The sequence below is a fragment of the Nyctereutes procyonoides genome, unplaced genomic scaffold, assembly GCF_905146905.1.
Source record: "Nyctereutes procyonoides isolate TBG_1078 unplaced genomic scaffold, NYPRO_anot_genome, whole genome shotgun sequence".
In the NCBI taxonomy this organism is placed as follows: Eukaryota; Metazoa; Chordata; class Mammalia; order Carnivora; family Canidae; genus Nyctereutes; species Nyctereutes procyonoides.
In genome coordinates this window covers 23,281,128-23,301,684 of record NW_026575133.1, presented here as the reverse complement: position 1 = coordinate 23,301,684, position 20,557 = coordinate 23,281,128, and the positions used below count along the sequence as shown (strand labels likewise).

The 20,557-nt window shown below is 36.7% G+C and overlaps 1 protein-coding gene across 1 annotated transcript in view; it reads right to left on the bottom strand.

Moving 5' to 3' along the window:
- The window catches only part of WDR11 (WD repeat domain 11), a 59,221-nt gene that overhangs the window by 10,706 nt on the left and 27,958 nt on the right, over positions 1–20,557 (bottom strand). Inside the window, exons 13-19 of the mRNA XM_055300250.1 lie at positions 18,937–19,012; positions 15,042–15,150; positions 13,197–13,321; positions 12,347–12,494; positions 8,032–8,138; positions 7,302–7,416; positions 6,825–6,996 (exon numbers count right to left, since the gene is read on the bottom strand). Of these exons, the coding sequence (XP_055156225.1) occupies positions 6,825–6,996; positions 7,302–7,416; positions 8,032–8,138; positions 12,347–12,494; positions 13,197–13,321; positions 15,042–15,150; positions 18,937–19,012 (852 nt within the window). The remainder of the gene's footprint in view (positions 1–6,824; positions 6,997–7,301; positions 7,417–8,031; positions 8,139–12,346; positions 12,495–13,196; positions 13,322–15,041; positions 15,151–18,936; positions 19,013–20,557) is intronic.

Below are 20,557 nucleotides of genomic sequence, written 5' to 3'. Positions count from 1 at the left end.
AAATAAAGCTAGATATACTGGGTTAAATAAAATTATTAATTTCATCTGTTTTATTTTTTAAAATGGGTACCAGAAAATGTAAATATATGTGGCTCACATTACATTTGTTAGACAGTACTGCTTTACAAAATGTCATTCTATGTATTTAGCTAAGTATTAAATAATGGATAAAATATCTTATGTGGACTTTTCAGAGTTGGAAAATGGTCAGAAATATTTCTAAGACTACTTTTTTTTACACCCAAGTGTTTTTTTTTTTTTTTTTAGATTTTATTTATTTATTCATAAGAGACAGAGAGACAGAGACACAGGCAGAGGGAGAAGCAGGTTCCCTGTGGAGAGCCCAAAGCAGAACTCAATCCCAGGACCCCAGGATCACAACCTGAGACGCCCAACCACTGAGTCAGTCAGGTGTCCTACACCCAAGAGTTTTAATATTGATTCACTAAAAACATACTCAGAGGTCCTCTGTTATTCCTTATCCTGACAGCTACATTCTACCCACACTGGTTTCTCATCCTCCTGAGTCTCCTCTCATCTAGAACAGTCCTTTCAACCTTTTTGTTTCTGGTCTTAAACAATGTTTTCATTTTTGAAAAGTTCTGGTGCATTCAAGGTCCTAGGAAATTATCTCCAATGTGATCTGTGTGAGCAAGAACATGACACAGGATGTTGTGTACTTCTCACTGCATCGCATCAGAGGGAGCATGTTAGTTGGCTTCTTGGTAACACTAAATCTGATCATAGGCTCCCTCAATGTCAGGGCACTTTTTTCCCCTTTTCAATTAATAGGTAACAGCGAGATACTGTTGAGACCGAACTTCCTATTCCCAAACACCCTTCTATCAGTGATCTGACACGCACTAGTGATCTTGGCTTGAATCAACTATTACATTAAGAACTGGAATTGTGATTTTCTAATTCTATCACTCTGTCTACATTTATCGACTGGCATTCTTCTGTAAACAACAGCTTTCCCTTGCTGCCCAGACCCCTTCTTCTTTCCCTTTAAATATTGCTATGGAATAATGGATTAAAAAGAGTCCAACACTGATAGCAATACAACTGTTTTTCTTTATGATGCTCAGACTGCCCCACGTGTGGCAGTGGAAGCCCCTAAATGCTAGTTTCTGTATGTTTATGATGAGTCCTCATTGATTTTTCAGTTCCTTCCTTAGTTTCTGGCACCACAACATGTCCCAGACTCATCTTACAGCTTCCTTGCCTCTCTCCTGGAATAAACTGCCCAAGGAGCCCCGGTTCTTTTTAGTCAGGAAATGGAATATAGAAACCAAATCTGGGTGCTAAGAGTGCTCACTGCCATTGAAACATCATTGCTTCTATGCCTGAAATCAGTATATAGGACCAAGAAATAAGGAAATGGATTTTTTTTTAAAAAGTCATGAATTAATTATATTGCTATCTCCAATGCAAATCCATCCTGGAGGGTTCTTTCTCCTCACCCCCCATTCCACATCTGTACCTCGCTCTTCCCTCATTAGGAACCCTGGTTCCCCTAAATTGCAATTTATGTACTAGTTTGTTACAGTTGATAACATGCACAAAACAGTTTTAGAATAACTAGCGCTACTGCCAACTAACTGAAAAATCCATTGTGACTCTTTCTGTTCTCAGGGTCTGAACCACTAAGGGCCACAGTGAGAGTTCTATATTTCAGTTATGTGAACTAGTCTTACCAATCTGTTGTATAGTTAGGTTCAGTAGTCTCTTTGTTCAATTTTAGGGTTTGTTTTTTCTTTCATCCTTTTTGTTTTCATTATACAGTTGATCTTTGAACAACATGTGTTTAACTGTGTAGATCTACTTACAGATGATTTTTTTTCAATAAAGACAGCATCATACTGTAAATGTTTTTTCTATTATGATCTCATGAAATTATTATGATCTTATGAAAATCTCTTATGATTTTCTTAGTAACATTTTTTCTCTATCTTCTCTAATAAGAATACAGCATATAACACATACTTCATATAAAATATGTGTTAATCGACCATTTACATCATTAGTAAGGCTTCCAGCAACAGGTCATTAGGAAAGTTTCTGAGGAGTGAAAAGTTATACTCCGATTTTCAAGTGTGTGAGGGGTCAACAGCCCTAACCCCCATGTTGTTCAAGGGACACCTGTATCTTCTGAATATGTGCAACATTTAAACGACTCAGAAGTGGAAACTATATAATATTAGTATGTTCACGGACATCTCATCCAATCCCCGTTCTTTCAATTTTTCTACCTCTTATCAATAATCATTTTCCTTAGTTCTTGGATTATTCTAGGTTTGTTTGTTTTTGTCTTTTGCAAAATAAACAAATGTATATGCAAACTATACACACTTTAACACTTGGATTTTTCACCTATACATACCCTATCACTCCAGATCAGCTCACAGAGAAATTCCTCATTCTCTTTAGTGCTGTAGACTATTCTCTTGTCTTCAAACTTATTCTTTCCCCAATTCTGCTATGGTCACACATACAGATGGTCAAGTTAAGTTCTTAGTAGTGGGACTGCTGATTATAAAAGGTAAATACACATATAGCTTTGTTAAGTATTGCCAAATTCCTTCCTATAGGGACTGTGCATGAGCAATGCAAGAGTGCTTATTTCCTCAGACTTCCAGGAACATATTTTTAAGCTCCTGAATTTTTATTAATCTGATAGGTGAGAAGCAGTTTCTTAGTGTAGTTTTAATTTATATTTCTCTTATGAATAAAGCATCTTTTCATATATTTAAGAGCCACCTACGCATTTTTTTTCTTCTCTGTGGATAGCCCATTAAAGACTTGCATATACCTCTCCCAGGTTATTATTTGTATTTAGCTTTGCTTATAGTTTTTGCTGCTATGAAAGTTTTTTTTTTTTTTTTTTTTTTAAATTTTCCATTGTCACATTTATCTTTTACAGCCAGGTTATAAAGGGAGGAATGGTACCTGGTAAGAATGAGACTCACTGGGGTGCCTGCATGGCTCAGTTGGTTAAGCATCTGCCTTTGGCTCAGGTCATGATCCTGGGGTCCTAGGATGGAGCCCCACATTGGGCTTCCTGCTCAGTGGGGAGCCTGCTTCTCCCCCTCCCCCTGCTTGTGCTTGCTCTGTCACTCTCAAATAAATAAATAAAATCTTAAAAAAAAAGGAAGAAGAATGAGACTCACATACCTACAGAACCATTAAAACCAGCACTGGAAAGGATAAAGGTGGGTTTACTTAGCTCTCTCTCCTCATCCTTGCTAGACGACAACCACAGGACTCTCCAGCTCTCAAGCTGGCCCTCAACACTTTTAGACAGTAGGGGCTGCTAGCATTAGGTTAAAAATGTTTGGAAATAGCTAACATAAGGGAATAAAACCTTAACAGTAAAAGATTAAGCTTAGAAACAGAGAAAGCTTCCATGCTATGTGTAGTTTCTTAATCAATGAACAGTGAAAAGACACAAGAGAATGTTCTTAGAGAGCAGCACTCCAGAGTTATTATGTAACACGAGCAAGACATTCACCACGCCAGAGTAAACTGAGGGAAACATCTGATTTTTATAAACAAATGTGTTATTTTCTCCAAAACAAAACATTGTTGACAGCATCCCAATGAGCATGAACAGCTGAAAGTGAACTCTATTCCCTCCTACCTTCAAATGAGTTTTTTTTCTTTTTCCTTCAAATGAGTTTAGAACTTTCTTCTCAAAGGCAAATAATCAGCCATGAAAAACGAATAGGTGATCATCTCACAGCTGGAGAAACTCACCTGCAAGAGCTCATTCACTTCTGGAAATTACAATTAGAATGAAGAGGCATTTGGCATCACTGCTACTTCTCTTGCACAATTCTGCTTGGTCTGGGCTACAGCTATCTGAGATGCTAAACAGAAACTTGCCCAGACTGCTGGCTACCTATGGGACAGCAATGCAGAAAATGAGGAGCTGAAGAGCCAAGAAAAAAGCAGTAGGAAAATTGCTCCTCCACCACTTGGAGGTGGCACACGGCACGGTGAGCAGGCAGTCTGGGAAGGAGAGGACTCTGCTTTGGTCATGCTGTTACAGTGATGCAATGAGGGAGAAAGAAGGGAGACAAGGGACACTACTGACATTTTGGGTAGGATCATTCTTCATTATCTAGGTTGTTCCATGCACTGCATGCTGTTTAGGGACCCTAGACTCCCCACTCCCACCACCCCCCCACACACACCTGCACATTGTGACACATTTCCAAACAGCCCAAATGAAAACCACTGGAAATGAGTAGAAAGCAGAGGCAGACGAAGAGGCAAGGTTTGTGTGTAATCTGATTGTAGAAAGTTTCCTTCTATGTGATCTCCCTTAGGAAAAGCGAGTTGTTCGGCAGTGGCCTGAGCAGCTGGAAGGAAGTCAGACTGGACAATCTCTCTAACACTCTGCTGATACTATTTAAAGTGTGTGGAAACCACATCAAACAGCAATGTTATTAAAAAAGTCTTACACTCTTGGGACTCCTTCTAGATGCTGCTAAAAAAAGCATTATAGTATTTTTATGTGGTTTTATGACCCTGACAAGGCAGCAGACAAGAAGGGTTCTCCAACTCAAAAACAGGGATCCTCATCTTCTACATTTATCTGACCTTCTCCTTCACTGAGGCGTGGAGGGTTGAGACAAATGTAAACATGGGGCATAGGGACGGAAAGTAGGCCACTTAAGCTATTCTAAGAAAACGGACAGATTTGAACCAGTATTGGATACTCTCTACTTGTTATTAAGGGGAATTAAAGAAAATTCATTAAATATATCACTGCATATGACCTCAAATGATTTCATCCCCTATCAGTAAGTTCCCAGAATAAAAATCTATCAAACGTATTTTTCCAAGACCAAATTTGCATGTAACTACAGATAAAAATATAGACATCTTTTTGGCAACCTCATATTTACACTACCACCAGTTTTTATTCTTTAACATGTATCGAATGACATTCTGAGTTTAAGGGTCAATACTGACCTTTCCCTGTAACTATTTCAAAATTTTCCCTTTCTGGTTGAGGCTGCAGCACTAGAGACTAGATAGGAATTACTATTATTATTATTTGGAAAACTTTAAAAGAAAATGTAACCTAAAATCTATCTGTAGGTCAGATATTCAAGTATGGTGTTAATGATGGGCTCCAATTCTATAGTCACTTTAAGAAAAGCTACCTTGGCTTTGGTAGACTCAAATTTTAAATTAAAGGTGATAGAAAGCTTTTCAAAGATTTTGATTACATTTACACACCTCTTTAACCTAGATCTAGTAGCTAAATTAAAAGGAAATGACCTTTGAAGTTCCCTCGATTTCCTTAATAACTTTGTTATGGAAGAAAGGGACACTGCCACTTCTGCAGAGCTGGCGAGCATCTCAAGGACACACATGAGAAAGCCACATACAACTTCTGGCTTCAGGAGATGGTAGTGAGGGTTACACAGGATGAAGCGGTGGGACCAAAGCCACCAGGCAGGGCTGGGGCAACAATAAAAAAAAAAAAAATGCACACCTAACATAACTTCCAGGGGGCCCAGCCAGCATCAACAGCAACCTGAGAGTGCCTCAAGCACGAACACAAGGTGAAAGCACAGGTTTTCAAAATCTTACTGCCTCTGAATATGCCAAAGATTGACCCTACAAAGGTATGGCCAGTTCCCAGAGTGGACAGTTTTAGGCTGAAGTCCAGTAAGGGACTAAGTAAGTCTCTTCTGAAATTTTTCAGCAGCCAGCCTGGAATGTACACCAAACAGATGCCTGGGGAATACTTAATTTGCTCCAGTTAGGGTCAGAATGTATCTCCATTCACAAGTGTCTGGCATGGAGGACACTGTATTTCATAAGACAAAAGCAGCCTTTCAAACTGATTGACGGGCACATTCACAGTCCCATTTGCTTTCATAAAGTCACGTATGAGGTTATAGTTATCAAAATATTCTTTTTTTCTGGTAAAAGAACAATCTTAAAACAACTTACAGAAAAGGTACAACAGCGCAATCATCTAATTTTATTTTCATTGGCCATTTAAGAAGTCTTAAGATAGGTATCAAAATTCATGATACCCCGAACACTTTCCAAAGTGACTTTTTAATGATATCTGCTTGCCCTTTTCTTTTCTTTTTTTTAAGTAATCTCTACAACCAATAGGGGGGCTCTAATGCACAACCCTGAGATGGAGAGTTGCACGCTCTTCTGGCTGAGCCAGTCAGGCGCCCCCAGTGATATATGCTTGCAAAAGAAAAAGCTCATTCTTAAAAAGCCAGCAGCACCTTACCACTAGATTCATGTCCTCTGATGAGTTCTTCTAAATTATTATTATTATTATTATTTGGTTAAAGAGTTTATTTATTCATTTGAGAGAGAAAGAGCAAGGGAGAGAGAACTCCTGATCCGGAGAGGGGTGGGGCAAAGAGAGGAGAGAGAGAGGCAGGCACTCTCCCCACAGAGTAGGGAGCCTCATGTGGGGCTCAATCCCAGGACCATGGGATCATGACCTGACCTGAAGGCAGACGCTTAACCAAGGAAGTCACCCAGGCACCAGAGTTCTCCTAAATTCTAAGTGAATCATTTTTATGCAAATATCTCTGATCTTTCCACAAAGCACTCCGCAAAGGGTCAAAGAAGGGGCACTTGCCAAGCTGGAATAGATAATGATTGACATTTGCAGTAACAGAGCCCAGTATCTTAGCAGTAAAAACACTCAAGCTTGAAGTTAATCCATTTCCTTATACTCAGATTGTTAGAAAGTAAGACTGAAATGAAACAGAAGAGAGCAGCCTGTGCAAAATAAAGAAAGTGTCACAGATCCTTTCATTGACATTCCATACCAGTTAACTCTTGTTCATCCATTCTAAAACAAGTGGACTTCATAGACATCTCCAAGACTCTGATACACCCATCATCTGACGCCAGGATCACTTTATCTGACGTACACCAGTCCACATCCAATATCCGAAAGGTCACATTCCTTCCACTTCTTAAACTGCTCACCATCTGAACCTTCAAAAGTGAATTTTGTGGTGGTCATTTTCAGAAAGAAAAGGAAGATGTTTATCAGAGACAATGCCAGTGGCATAGACCCAGTGCAAGTTAAAACTGAACAGTTTTGGCAACCTATCTTCTACATGCAGATATATTTTAAAGATCCCAAAGACAGCGATACCATTAAAAGCAAGAAAATTATTTTAAGAAGCTTGTCAAACCCATCATATAGGCTTCATTTCTAAATCAGACGGAAGAAAAAAAAATAGAGCTCCTGTGACCAGCAGCTTGGTTTGAATGTCTTATCAGGGAGCTGGGCCTACCTCTTTAGTATCCCACACTTCAGCACCATCATTGTACATTGCTATCAATTTCTGGTTTCCTTTACCAGGAGCAAAACGAATCTTCCTGACCCAGCTTCGGTGTGTAGGTATTCCTCTGAGGGTGATAAACAAACAAAACAAAATATCAATACACAGTAGGATAATATCTTGTCACTGCAAAGTTTGTTCAATGACTCTTTCTAGGTCTGCTTTTGACAAGGTCTGGTGACGTGAGAACCACTTTACTTTCTGGGACAAGGGTCTCATTTGACAGAAATGGTCTGGCCTTTAACGACAACTGGAATGATGTCCCAGCATTTCTGCATGGGCCACCTGCAGATAAGTGTCTCCTATGAATGACCCAGAGCCTGCTCAACGCCTTTCCTCCCAAGTACAGTGACAAGAGACCCAAGGGTCCAAGCTATACTTGGTTATGTTTAATATTCTACTTTAGCAGGTCACAGCCTTCAATGGAACCATATCAGGAAGTTACTTTTTAAAAAAAAACAAATAATAGTGAATTCTTTTTTTTTTAATAAATATTTTATTTATTTAGAGAGAGAGTGCATGAGCATGAGTGGGGAGAGAGGGGGAGAGGGAGAAAAGCAGAGTCTGACATGGAGCTCAGTCTCAGGACCCTGAGATTGACCTCAGCTGAAGCCAAGAGTCAGATGTTTAACTGACTGAAACATCTAGGTGCCCCAAATAACACTGCATTCTTGAATCATACCTGGATACTCTGCCTTTCAAATCCCAAAAATTTAAATTTCCATCCATATCTCCAAGAACTAATGTGTCACCTTTCCAAGCGATGCAGGTAATACTACCCATACTTCCCTAGAAAACAAAAGCAATAAATATACAAACATACATATTTTTTTTTACTACTTATAGGACATCATAGCAGAGAAATGTTTTTATTAATAAATGTGATAAAACAGTCAAAATATTTTAGTAAAACTTAACTATAAATGGTTTTGCTTTGGTATGAATGCCATCAAATACTAAGAGACCCTGGACACTAAAGAAATACCTAACTTATCAAATTCAACGATGAAGAAGATTTCAGTTTGACAGACATTAAGTTACCTGAACTGATTTTATAGAGAAGAGGTGTTGTATGAGGAAAAAATACCTTAAAGAAAGCAAACTAAAAGAAGTAAAGAGAAGGAAAGAAAACCCTTTCTAGAGGGCTCTTGTCTCCAACTTCTCACTTGCTGCAAAATAAATCCTTCTGTCCCAGAAGAAACTCAGAGCTGTTTCATAATTAATTGTGCAGCAATTTTTTCTACTGAAAAGAGGATCGAGAGCTTCACTGAACCTTCTAGAATAATGACAGTGAAGAGATACTGTAGATTAAAGCCATGTGCACAGGGACACCTGGGTGGCTCAGTGGTTGAGCATCTGTCTGCCTTTGACCCAGGGTGTGATCCTCGGTCCTGGGATGGAGTACTACATTGGGCTCCCTGTGGGGAGCCTGCCTCTATCTCTGCCTCCCTCCCTCCATGTCTCGCATGAATGAATAAAAATCTTTAAAAAAGATAAAGAAATAAAGGCATGTACACAATCTAAATTCACAGAAAGCTTTGCAAAGAAGGTCCATAGGGAAACCTCAGTGTAGGAATGAAACACTGTTGCAATAACTCCAAGGGGTGGGGGAGAACCGAGCTTATAGCTCTAACAAACCCATGGAGGTAGTGTGACAGAGACCTTAGGAGCCTAGGCTCTAGAGTCAGTTGCCAGGGCTCAAATCTGAGTTTCATCACATATGTTGTGTGGCTTGTGGTACATTTACCTAATCTTCCTGCATCTTGGATTTATCATCAAAAAAGTATGTTAAGCTCATGAAAGTTGAGGAGCTCCTCTTAGTATTAATAAATTTATACAGGAAAGGGCTCAAAACAATGCTGGCTACACAGTAGTCAATACATGTTTGCTATTAAAAAATATCACTGCTCAATTATTTCTCTACTTATTAAAAGAAATCTTGTTTTTTTGCATTTATAGAACCAAATAAAAATAAAAATTTACATGCTTAGTTCTCAAGCTACCCACGGCAGGAAAGCTCAAGGTTGGCCAAACTGACTATTATAAACTGGCCCATACATCAAATACTGCATAAATCCTAATGGTAGTCAAGAAATAAAGGAAAAAAACCTGAATTAAAAATGAGTATTTTAAAGAATTCAATGATAAAAATCTTAGAAAGCTATGTTAAATAAACAGAATTCTGTATGATATGAAGCCACACTTCAAGATCTTATTTCCTAACATCATTAATAGAATGTTTAAAAATTTGCCTTCAAGTTTACTTTTTCTAGTCTTGAAAACTTTCACATTTTATAATCTTACTAACTTCTAAAAATCAAAATATTAAAGTTTAAATAAGCTCAGAAATCAGCTTAGAATTATAAGTGACATATTCATACAACTATATAATTAAGCAATCCAGATCTTTCTACCTAAGAGTTGATGGTATACAGGCCATATGCAGATACCAAGGTGCTTTCAGAGGATGTGGCATAAAGTTGCTCTGTGGCTCCAGACAATCCGGAGAGAGCCAAGACTAAAACTCAATAGAGTATTATTTGTTGACACTGTTACGTTCCTGTATATAAAATATGATGTTCAAAAGATGAGAAGTAAGGCTGACAGCAAAGCAGAAATATTCATTCTCTCCCACTATTCCAGTTTTCTGAATAAAAGAAGTCAACTACTTAAAATATGTCAAACTTTCCTCTTCTTTTTACCATTTTTATACATTCTATAGTTTGCGGGCCAAAAATCGAGAGAGGGAAAGTTTCAATTCAAAGCAAGTGTTTAATACTTTACATTGGGGAAGAGGGTAAGATAAATATTGGATTAAAATAGGCAAACAAAACCTATGCCTATGTATCTATATAGATCAGTCCCTAGAAAATATTTAAGTTACAGAAAATAAAAACAATGATTCAAAGCCAATTCTTCACGTATTATACAGTAGTTGCTCAAATCCCTTTCCCTAAAACCAATCTGCTCTAAAATATGTGCTAATTTCACTGGAGGCTAGATCTGTACCAGGCTGGTCTCTCCCTGAGAAAGTTCCTTCCAGCTGTGGAATAAAAGGATCTGGCAGGCAAGTAGAGACTTCGGACCTCCATAAAAAGAAAAAAAAAAATCTTAAAAACTGTGAGGCACAATTGCCATCCTGAAAGAAACTCTTATAAAAAGGAAAACTAGAGTCTAATGCCCAAAAGTTTTAAACTTTTTCTGGGGTAAGGAGGAATTGGCATCTCAAAAAATTACTGGATTGTGTCTATATCCTAATCCCAAGTGTGAAGTGAACAGACACACAGCTGCCTGTGAGTGGCAAGAAAAGAGTTCAGAAGGGGCCTTCTCTGGGGTTCTAGAGGAGGAACTCTGAATTATTAAGACAGCAAACTGATTTTCCAAAGGACAGCTACATAATACTGCAACTCTATGTCTGCTTAGTTTTTTCTTTCTATACATTTAGTTACTTTTCCTATTGTGATCAAATACCAACCTTTCACATTTGCATTACTTTCACCTTTTCAAACTAGTGACAATTAAAGTTCAAAACAGACATTACTAAGTATCAGGTATGACTTGTTCTATGTAATAGTAAAAATGAAACTGGTTTGAAAAGTACTTTCACATGTTCGTTTCCATTTTTAGCAGAGAAGGTTGTTTGATGGCCTCACCTCTTCTCACATTGTTTATAAGGAAGACATGGCAGCAGCCAGTCTCTAAGAGACTCCACTGATCCTGCCTTGTGGTTTTTATGTGCCCTGGCAGTCACCTCCCACAAGGAACAGGACTGACTCGTGAACCATCAGCATACTGAGGAAATGACAGTGTGATTTCTCAAACTCGGTCCTAAAAGACATCACAGCTTTCTCTGTGTTCTCTCTTGGATCAGTTGCACTGGAGGGAGCCAGCTGCCACGTGGGTGAGGACACTCAGACAGCCCTAGGGAGATGTCCCCGTGAGAAAGAACTGAGGCCAGTCATCAATAGTCAGCATTACTTTGCAATGGCCATGTGAGTTAGCCATCCTGGCTAACTTAGCCACCATCCTGACTGCAACCTGTAAGACTCTGAGCCACCTGCAAAATATAGGGCTTGGCATTCAACTAAAACAGTCTACTTTTATTTATTTTTTAAAGATTTTATTTATTTATTTGAGAGAGAGTAAGAAAGAGTTGAGAGAGGGAGAGAGCGAGAGAGCGAGCACACTAGCAGAGGGAAAAGTAGAGGGAAAGGGAGAAGCAGACTCCCTACTGAGCAGGGAGCCCAATGCAGGGCTTGATCTGGGGACTCCAGGATCATGACCTGAGAAGGCAGACACCCAACTGACTGAGCCATGCAGACATCCCTAAAACAGTCTATTTTTATGTAACAATTTTAAGTAAATAGATATATTTCATGAAATCATTTCATGCCTCCACTTAACCATTACAGCAGTATTAGTTAACAAAAACACTTTCTTATCTATCTTTTAAAAACAACCTATGAAATGCATATGGACACAAATTACAAACTATAGAACCTCAGAGGATTTCAGAAGGTCCTAGGAGGATACATATAAATTAGTAAATATTAATAATGCTATTGCACTTATAACCTGATTACTATTACCCCCAAATGATGCTAGACTGTAAGTCAAATCCTCCAAGTGGAAAGAGGAGAGATACTGGAATCAAACAGACCTGAGTTTACAACTGCCATGTCACTAAGCGGGGTAACACTAGGAAAGTTACTTATTCTCCCTTGGTTTTGTCATAGATAAAATGGAAAGAATTCCTCATGGATTATTAAGGGGATAAAAAATAAGTAGCACATAGTATTTAATTTAAGTAGTTACAATGTTATTCTCTAGCAATATGGGACAAGTTTAATCAATGAAAATATCTCCTTAAATAGTCAAGTTTATGATTTAAAGTTTCATGAAAGAGCTTCACAACTTAACTATGGCTTCAGTGGATACGGAATCAACAAAACCTCTGATAAACTCTTCACGAAGATGTAATCAAGACCTGGACTCACATCTGGTGGAATCCGAGCACTATCTTTCACTGAGTTTCCTTCCACTGTGAGATGATAAACTTGGCCATCGTTATCGGTAAACACAAAATGCTCCCGGGCAGAGATGTTCTGACTGAGTTCAGATTTACTTTCTGCCTCCTGCAACAAGCTTTGGAAGAGAGAGGAATAAGGTAAAGCTATTTCTTTTTCCTAGAGTGACACACACATTAATTAATTTGTCCCAAATACAGATATACAGATGCATTAACAGGAAGTCCAAAAGTCCAAAACTATCTGGAAAAAAAAAAAAAAAAAAAAAAGCACTGACACTAATCTTTGCTCAGTTAATAATAGGAAAACACAAATTACTCCCAACAGGTTATTTACCCCATACAGAGGAATGTAGTCATCTAGACTTTACACAAGAAATTTGTTCACTGTTTCTGTTACAGAAAGAGGCCTTATCTTGACCATTCTCTCTGAGGTTTTTTATTTCTAAAATTGGTGGGGATGGAGATGCGGACAGTCCCTAAATCTAGCATTCTCTATATATTTTCTTTGGTGCATATAAATGACAATATGAACTATCCAGATGTTCATGCTAAATTCATTTGGATTTCAGAAGCTGAAGTTTAGGGCACAGAAGGGTAGTGAGAATGATCACACTCGCTAATGGATACTGGCACATGGATACTACTGTATGTGTCATTGACTACACTAAGCAATGAAATAATAAAATTAACTCTTTCAGTCTTCCGAGTATGCACCGAAATACAAGAGAGTACAATAGATGCCTTTGGACGACACTTGTCAAGTTCCCTACCACGACACTGGTTATCACAAATGACAGGCAGGGAACAGCACTCTGCACCTGATCACGGATGACTCCACAATGCTCAGTTCTGTGTCTGAGACCACGGTCTGGCGGGCCATGGCCTCTCGGGTAGCCAACTGTTTCTTTCTCAGGCTCTTCAAGTTGTGAGATGGGGACCATTCCTGAGAAGCAAAGATGGACACACCTATAAGTGCTCAGTTTACTTCAATCAAACAATCTTTCTGGAACAGTTGGGCATCACTTATTACTGCATATGAATTGACAATTTGTTCTTAGGTATTATCTATTTATAGAAAGGCTGAATGAATGCATTCTAATTAGTGCTTAAGGCAGATTTTAATAATCTACCCTCTACCTCCTTCTACCTCTAATCTTTAATGAGAGCTTAAGGTAGAAGAGTTTAATGGCAAACTTCCAAAAGGTCTAACTCTGATGCCTTCTTTTTTTACAAAATGAAAATAATAAATACAATTATGATATCTTCTCTTCCTTACTTCTAGCCCTCCCCCGTAGATACATAGGGTGAGATGCTTATGTTCCTCCAATATGGTCCATTGTCATCAACAGATCTACCTCAAATCTCTTATTTATTCTTTTATATTCCCACCTATTTTAATGCATTCAATCCAATAATCTCTCATATGCATCAATTCTTCACAGATATTTCACACGTGTGTATTCATAACTTACATAAATAGGAATCACATCCCACCCTGTTCCTAAACTCTTTTCATTGAGTACAACATAAGTCACATCTCTGCTGTTTCTGTAGGCTACCCAGTACTCCACGAGTGCATCCATCCACTTTTAGTCTCTCTGTTCTCCCAGCAGAGAACACCCTGAGCACGTCTGACCTCTCTGACAAACAACACTGCAGTCCATATCTTCACAGAAGCTCCTTTGTGACCAGGGGCTGCAAAGTCTGTTTGTCCAGGGGGGCTGTCAGTCTGCTCTGCAGAGTACCTCACTGGTCTGCATTCCTACCAGCAGTGGGTAAGGATTCCTGCAACCTACTACACCCACAACTGATGCTATCTGGCTCCCCAGTTTTCGTTAGTTTAAAAGTTATACCATGGTTAGTTTATTTTGCCCATTTCTAAAAACTGATGACTTTGAACATTTCTTCATATGCCTATTGGCCTTTTAGGTTTCTCCACCATTCGTGAACTGCTCACGTACTTTGGCCCTCTTTCCACTGGTGTTCCTGTCTTTTCAAGTTCCTGTAAGCCTAGCCCTCTACAAGGATTAGTTAGTCCTTTGCTGGTTTTAGATATTGGTAAATTTCTTTTTCCAACTTGTCCTTTCTATTTAACTTTGACACTGGTGTCCTTCATTGGATAGAGAGCATCAATCTTGATGTAATTAAATGCATTTTTCTTTTTTTTTGCCTTTTGGTTTGAGCTCCTGACATCCTTTTCTGCCCCCAAAACAGAAAAATATTCTTCTATTTTTGACTATGAATTTGATAGATTTACATTTTTACATTTAGGTCTCTAATCCCATAGAGCCTAGCTCTAAATATGGTATTAGGTAGAGATCCAGTATTTTTCTCCATAAAGTGAGACCATTTTCCCAACGCTGTCCTCCTCTTTTTTTAAGGCTGAGTTAGCTACTATGACCTTTTATTCTTTCACAAATCTCTTTATAATGTTCTTCAAAATATCTGAGTAAAACTTTAATTGGAACTGCACTAATGCTATTATTAAGCTTAACCAATCCAAGAAAATAAGAGTTCTCTCCATGGACTTAGATCATCCTCTCTAAACACACATTTTTAACAAGAAAATACATGAACAGTAATGATTTCAATTCAGGCTAAAGAAAAATATTGACCACATATACAACATGCCTGGATAAACTAGTTTTTCAATTGTAACTTACCAAAGCAGTTATTGCAGGGAAGTTTTTGGACATTTCTCTAAGAATGGTACAAGTCCTAACATCCCATAACTCCAGGGGTTTATCTTTGAATACAACTGCCAAATACTGCCTAAAATAAACAAAATTACTAAAAGTTTTGCAAAACTTTTCACCATAAGTAATACAAATAAAAGGTTGAGTAAATCAGAAAAGTCATATAAATTAACATTAGTTCTCATCACTAATAGTTATTAAGAAGATAAAGCCCTAAGATGACCTTAGATAGCCACATAGCCATAATTAAGCAAGGAGCCCAGGTCAGAAGAAAGAATGAAGAAAGGCACAAGTTCACATTTTACCGATTTACCAATTTATGGCAACTCTCCCAAGGCTTAATTTTCTCATACATGACATGAGAATATTACCACCTATCCCAATGGATTGGTATGCAGGGTTATGGTAAAAATTAAATGAAAAAGTAAAGGTTTTCATAAAGTTTCTATCATGCTAGCACTGAGAAAATGTCACAGAGCAGGAAGATCCTTATACTCAGTATCAAAGCACCTAGGTTCTCTTGCTCAGGACAAAGTCTGCCACTTGATAATTTTGTAGCCTCAGATAAACCATGCAATCTTTTTGAGATTTATTTATGTATATATGTATGTATGTATGTATGTAGGTAGGTAGGTATGTAGGTATTTATTTATTTTAAGATGTTATTTACTTATTCATGAGAGACACAGAGAAGCAGAGACACAGGGAGTCCTTGAGGGGAGCCTGATGTGGGACTCCGGGACCACACCCTGGGCTGAAGGCAGATGGTCAATCGCTAAGTCACCCAGGGGTCTCTTTGAGTTTTATTCTACTTATCTTTATAATGATGTTAATAACATCTGTCTTACCCCCCTCACTAAATGCTAAAAAGGGGGGAGAGAGGATAGCACACATGGAAGGATTTTATACACCATTACGGATTACACAAAGGCAATATAATATGTTACATTTTTTATTATATCTAACATGAAGCCATCTAATGGCTTATATATAAATAACTAATATAAGACAGAATCTGGTGAATGCTACAAAGATTAACTATGAAAGAGGAGATTTATTTTGACAACTAGGCAATGGCATTCTAGGCAGTGTAACAAATGTGACAAATGGCCAAGATAAGAAAGGACACAGAGTGGGGGGAACATGCTACCTGAAATGAAGAGCACGCAAGAGCAATCATCATGAGAAAGAAGATCAAAATGTGAATTTTGGATCACATTATTAAAGACCTAAAACACCCAAATATGCCATGCTAGGTTATATACAGATTTATTCTACAGAGTATAGTGGATCATAGAAGGTTTTAAAGTAGTGGGGGATAATGTGATTTGTTTTAGATGTATTAATTTAGCAGGCATATGAGAGTCAAGAATGACTGGAAACAGAAGAGACTGGAGTCCATATAGTGCAACTGAGCAATTAAACTCTCTAATCTCAGGATTCTTACATTTTTAAAAATTATTAAGGACCTCCCCCAAAGAACTTTTGTTTATGTGGTTTATAACAACTGACATTTTGCATATTAGAAATTAAGTCTAAAAAATTAGAAACTATCCTTATTAATTCATTTTAAATTTAAAAACAGAAACTAGCAAGATGGCAGATTTAAACATAAGCCACAATGATAATTATGCTCAATATGAATAATTTAAACACTGCAATTTGAAACATAGATAACCAAATAGAAAAAGAAGCCCCAACCAGATGCTTTCTAGAAGATATCAACTTTAACTATAAAGAAAGACATAGATAAGACACAAGTAAAAGGTATGAAAAAGATACACTATGCAAACATTAATCAAAGAAAGCTTAAGTGGCTATATAAATCAGGCAAATCTGACTTACTTCTGAATAAAAGAATAGTACCAAAAATAAAGAGGGTATTTCACAATGATAAAGAAATAAGTCAAGAGGAGATAACAATACCAGATATGTATGTAACTAATAACAGAGCTTTAAAATACCAAAAGCAAGAACATGAGCTCTTCAAAAGAGAAATAAACGCAAAACAATGTTTATTTCAACACTCACCTGTCAGTAATAGACAGAAAAGCAGGCAGAAAATCAGTATGAATATGAGACCTAAATAACTACCAACCAATCTGAACTGACATTTATGGATTATTCTAATCAATGAGAGCAGAAAACACAATCTTCAAAAGTGCAATATGGAACATTCACTAAGACCGTAGTCTGGGCCATATAACAATCATATTAAATTTAAAAGAACTAAAGTAATATAAAATGTGCTCTCTGATTCTAATGGAAACCATGAATTAACAGAAAGATATCTGAAGAACCCCTAAATATTCTGAAATTAAATAATGTATCTACAAATATCCTATGGAAATTGATTGGTAGTTATGATTTCCAAAACCAGACAAAGATATTACATGAAAACTAGATCAATATGCTTCATGAGCACAGATGTAATAAAATATTAGCAAGTCAAATCCAGTAATATACCATGACCAAGAAGAATTTATGCCAGGGATATAAAGTTGGCTTAACAAAAAAAAATCAGTCAATGTAATTCACCATATTAGCTGACTTAAAACAAAATCCCTCATTATAATGATGTCCCTAAATGCAGAAAAATCATCTGACAAAATCCATCACCTACTCAATGATATAAAGTTTTTAGTAAACTAGGAATAGAAAACTTCCTCAATGTAATAAAGGTCACCTACAAAAAATCTATAACTAACATATTTAATGTTGAAAGACTGAACACTTTTGCCTTAAGATCCAGAAACAGAACAAAGATGTCAGCTCTCATCATTCTATTCTACATTGTACTGGAAGTCCTACTCATTACAGTAAAGCAAGGAGGAAAAAAAAGCCCATACTCCAGAAAACAGAGATGTAACTGAGTCATTACTGGCAAACAACATGGAATGTCTATATAGAAAATACTAAAGAACCAACTAAAAAGCTACTAGAAATAATAATTAAGTTAGCATGGTCATGAAGTCAATATTAAAAAATTAACTATTTCACTATGCCAGTAATGAATAATTGGTAACTGAAATTAAAAAGAGAAAAAAATACATGTATAATAGTATTGAAGAAAAAAAAACAAAAAAAAATTAGCAAATGATGTGTAACACTTTAAGACTGACAACTAAGAAATAAGTGGAGAGATACACCATGTTCATGAATCACAGAACTTATTAGGATATCAATTCTTTCCCACATTGATCTATGGATTAAGTGCAATCTCAATCAAAATCCCAGGAAGCTTTTTTGGTAACACTGATAAGCTGATTCTAAAATTTATGTGGAAATACAAAGATTCCAGAAAAGCTAAAGAAATTTGGAAAACTATTTTAAAGAGCTTACTCCTCCTTTCTTTGTTCTTCTGATTGGTCTTCTTTCAGTCTCTATGTTTAATAGTCTTACTTTACATGTATTTCCCTTGGAATGAAAAACTCAAAACTTACTGAAATTTAAATAGGTCTAAATTATAAACAAAGAAAATCAGTTCTTTGACTCAAGAAACCCATGTTGAGATAGAAATGCATAAGAATTTCATTAGGTGACAAATTACATTTTCCTTGTGGGTGACAAGCATTTAGATCAATATAGCTATAGGAGAAAAAATAGGATTACTGGTTTTACCAATCAAATGAGATATTAAGATTCATAGAAAAGTTATCTTTTTAAGTAGAAATTAAAAGCAATAGTTTAATTTTGTGATCAAAATATTTTCTTGAGATGGCTGCATAGCTTGATTTACCATCACTAAGAAACTCTATATGCATTCCAGCATATTCTCACTTTCTTAAAGATTAAAAAAAAAATCTTTAAGATCCCATTGTGATAACACCACAGATTTTTTTTTTTTTTGGCTCACACTTACTTTAAATGAGATACTTTAATCATTTCGATGGGTGACTCATCATTGCCTCGTTCACCGCGAAAAGCAATGCTCCTACCTTTAATTGAAAATATTAAAGAAAATGTGAAATATCAGATGAAACAGGTAAGACAAAAAGCTATACACACCAACAGAATCTGATCAGTGCTTCCTCTACTCTCCCACTTACTTCTACACTGTTTCAACTAATCTAAATTCAAAATGTATTTCAAAAGTATTACAAGTTAAAGATCAAGAATATATTACTTGTATTCAATTATCTATCTTATAAAAAAGTATTTTCCTTTGTTACAGTTTCTTGAATACTTTCAGTGGTTTCTTTCAAATAAATAGTTATATTTTAGAAATTCAAAATTATCAATCTCCAAAGTTTCAATCCATCTACGGTAAAGGAACAGCCTACTGTAAAATACAACAGGTTTGTGTATTTAGACTATTACATATAATATCTATTATTTAGAGCTATTATATCTAAAGTAATATAAACATTCCCATGTTCACAAATACTAACCAATGGAAAAAACACTCTTTAAACAGGTATTTAAGATTTCCTGTCCCATGTACAAAATGCTCACCTAAAACACTTTGACCTGTTTCTTACTGAAAGGTTCTTTACACACCGGAACTGGGGAATGATAAGAATTAGTTAACTGTCAGAGAAGCTAAATGGTTTTCTGTAATTAAAAAATGCAAATTCTACTCTGTCTGAACAAATACATTTTAATAACTTTTCCCGCATTTTTATTTACATTAAACAAAAGAGAGCATGCTCAATTCAGAGACAAATGAGTGCCTGCATGCCTCTGCTCCTCAGTGCTGTCAAATGGGGCTCCTGTTCTTATTTGCCAAACAAACACCCACATCTTTTCCTAACTCTGCTGGTCTGCTGCTCTTCTTAGAAGACAAGGCTAGAAAAGTCTATTTAAGCTATGAACTCAAATATCCCACCTAAGTAAGTTAGTACCTATGACTTAAATTTTAAAATTTATTGCTCAAAAGTAAGTCTGGGAAAGATTTTAAGTTATCTAATAGTCCTGAACTAACTGGAAAAAATGATAGGCTTTTTTTTTTTTTTTTTTAAGTGAATGATACTAGAAAACAGCATTTTGCCCCTGGGCTGTCATATAATTAGAGAGACCCCAATTTAGGGGCAGGGGCTACTGGGCATGTCATTGCCAATGAGACCAGAACTACACTGGACTGATTACAGACAGTGGGTCTAATTCCTTGAGGTTTAGTAACATACCCATACCCAGAGAAGTAAAAACACCCATTATCTTGGAAATACATATTGAGAATATACTCGATTTGCTACACACATGCCCACACACATACATATATATATCTTAGAATTCAAACTGTTTACATATATCCTTATTGCTAGACCATTTTAAAGAAACTCACTATAATTTTGTTCAGAATTCTATTTGAAATCATCTGTGTGTCATACAATAATTTGAAACTCTCACCTTATTCTACGTTCAAGTTCTTCATTTTGAAACTCACTGGGTTGTAGGTTTTTAAACAAATTCTGAGCAAGTTACTTAATTGGAATGCTTCCTTTTTTTAAACTCTCAAATTACTCTACTCAGTCAGCCTGAGA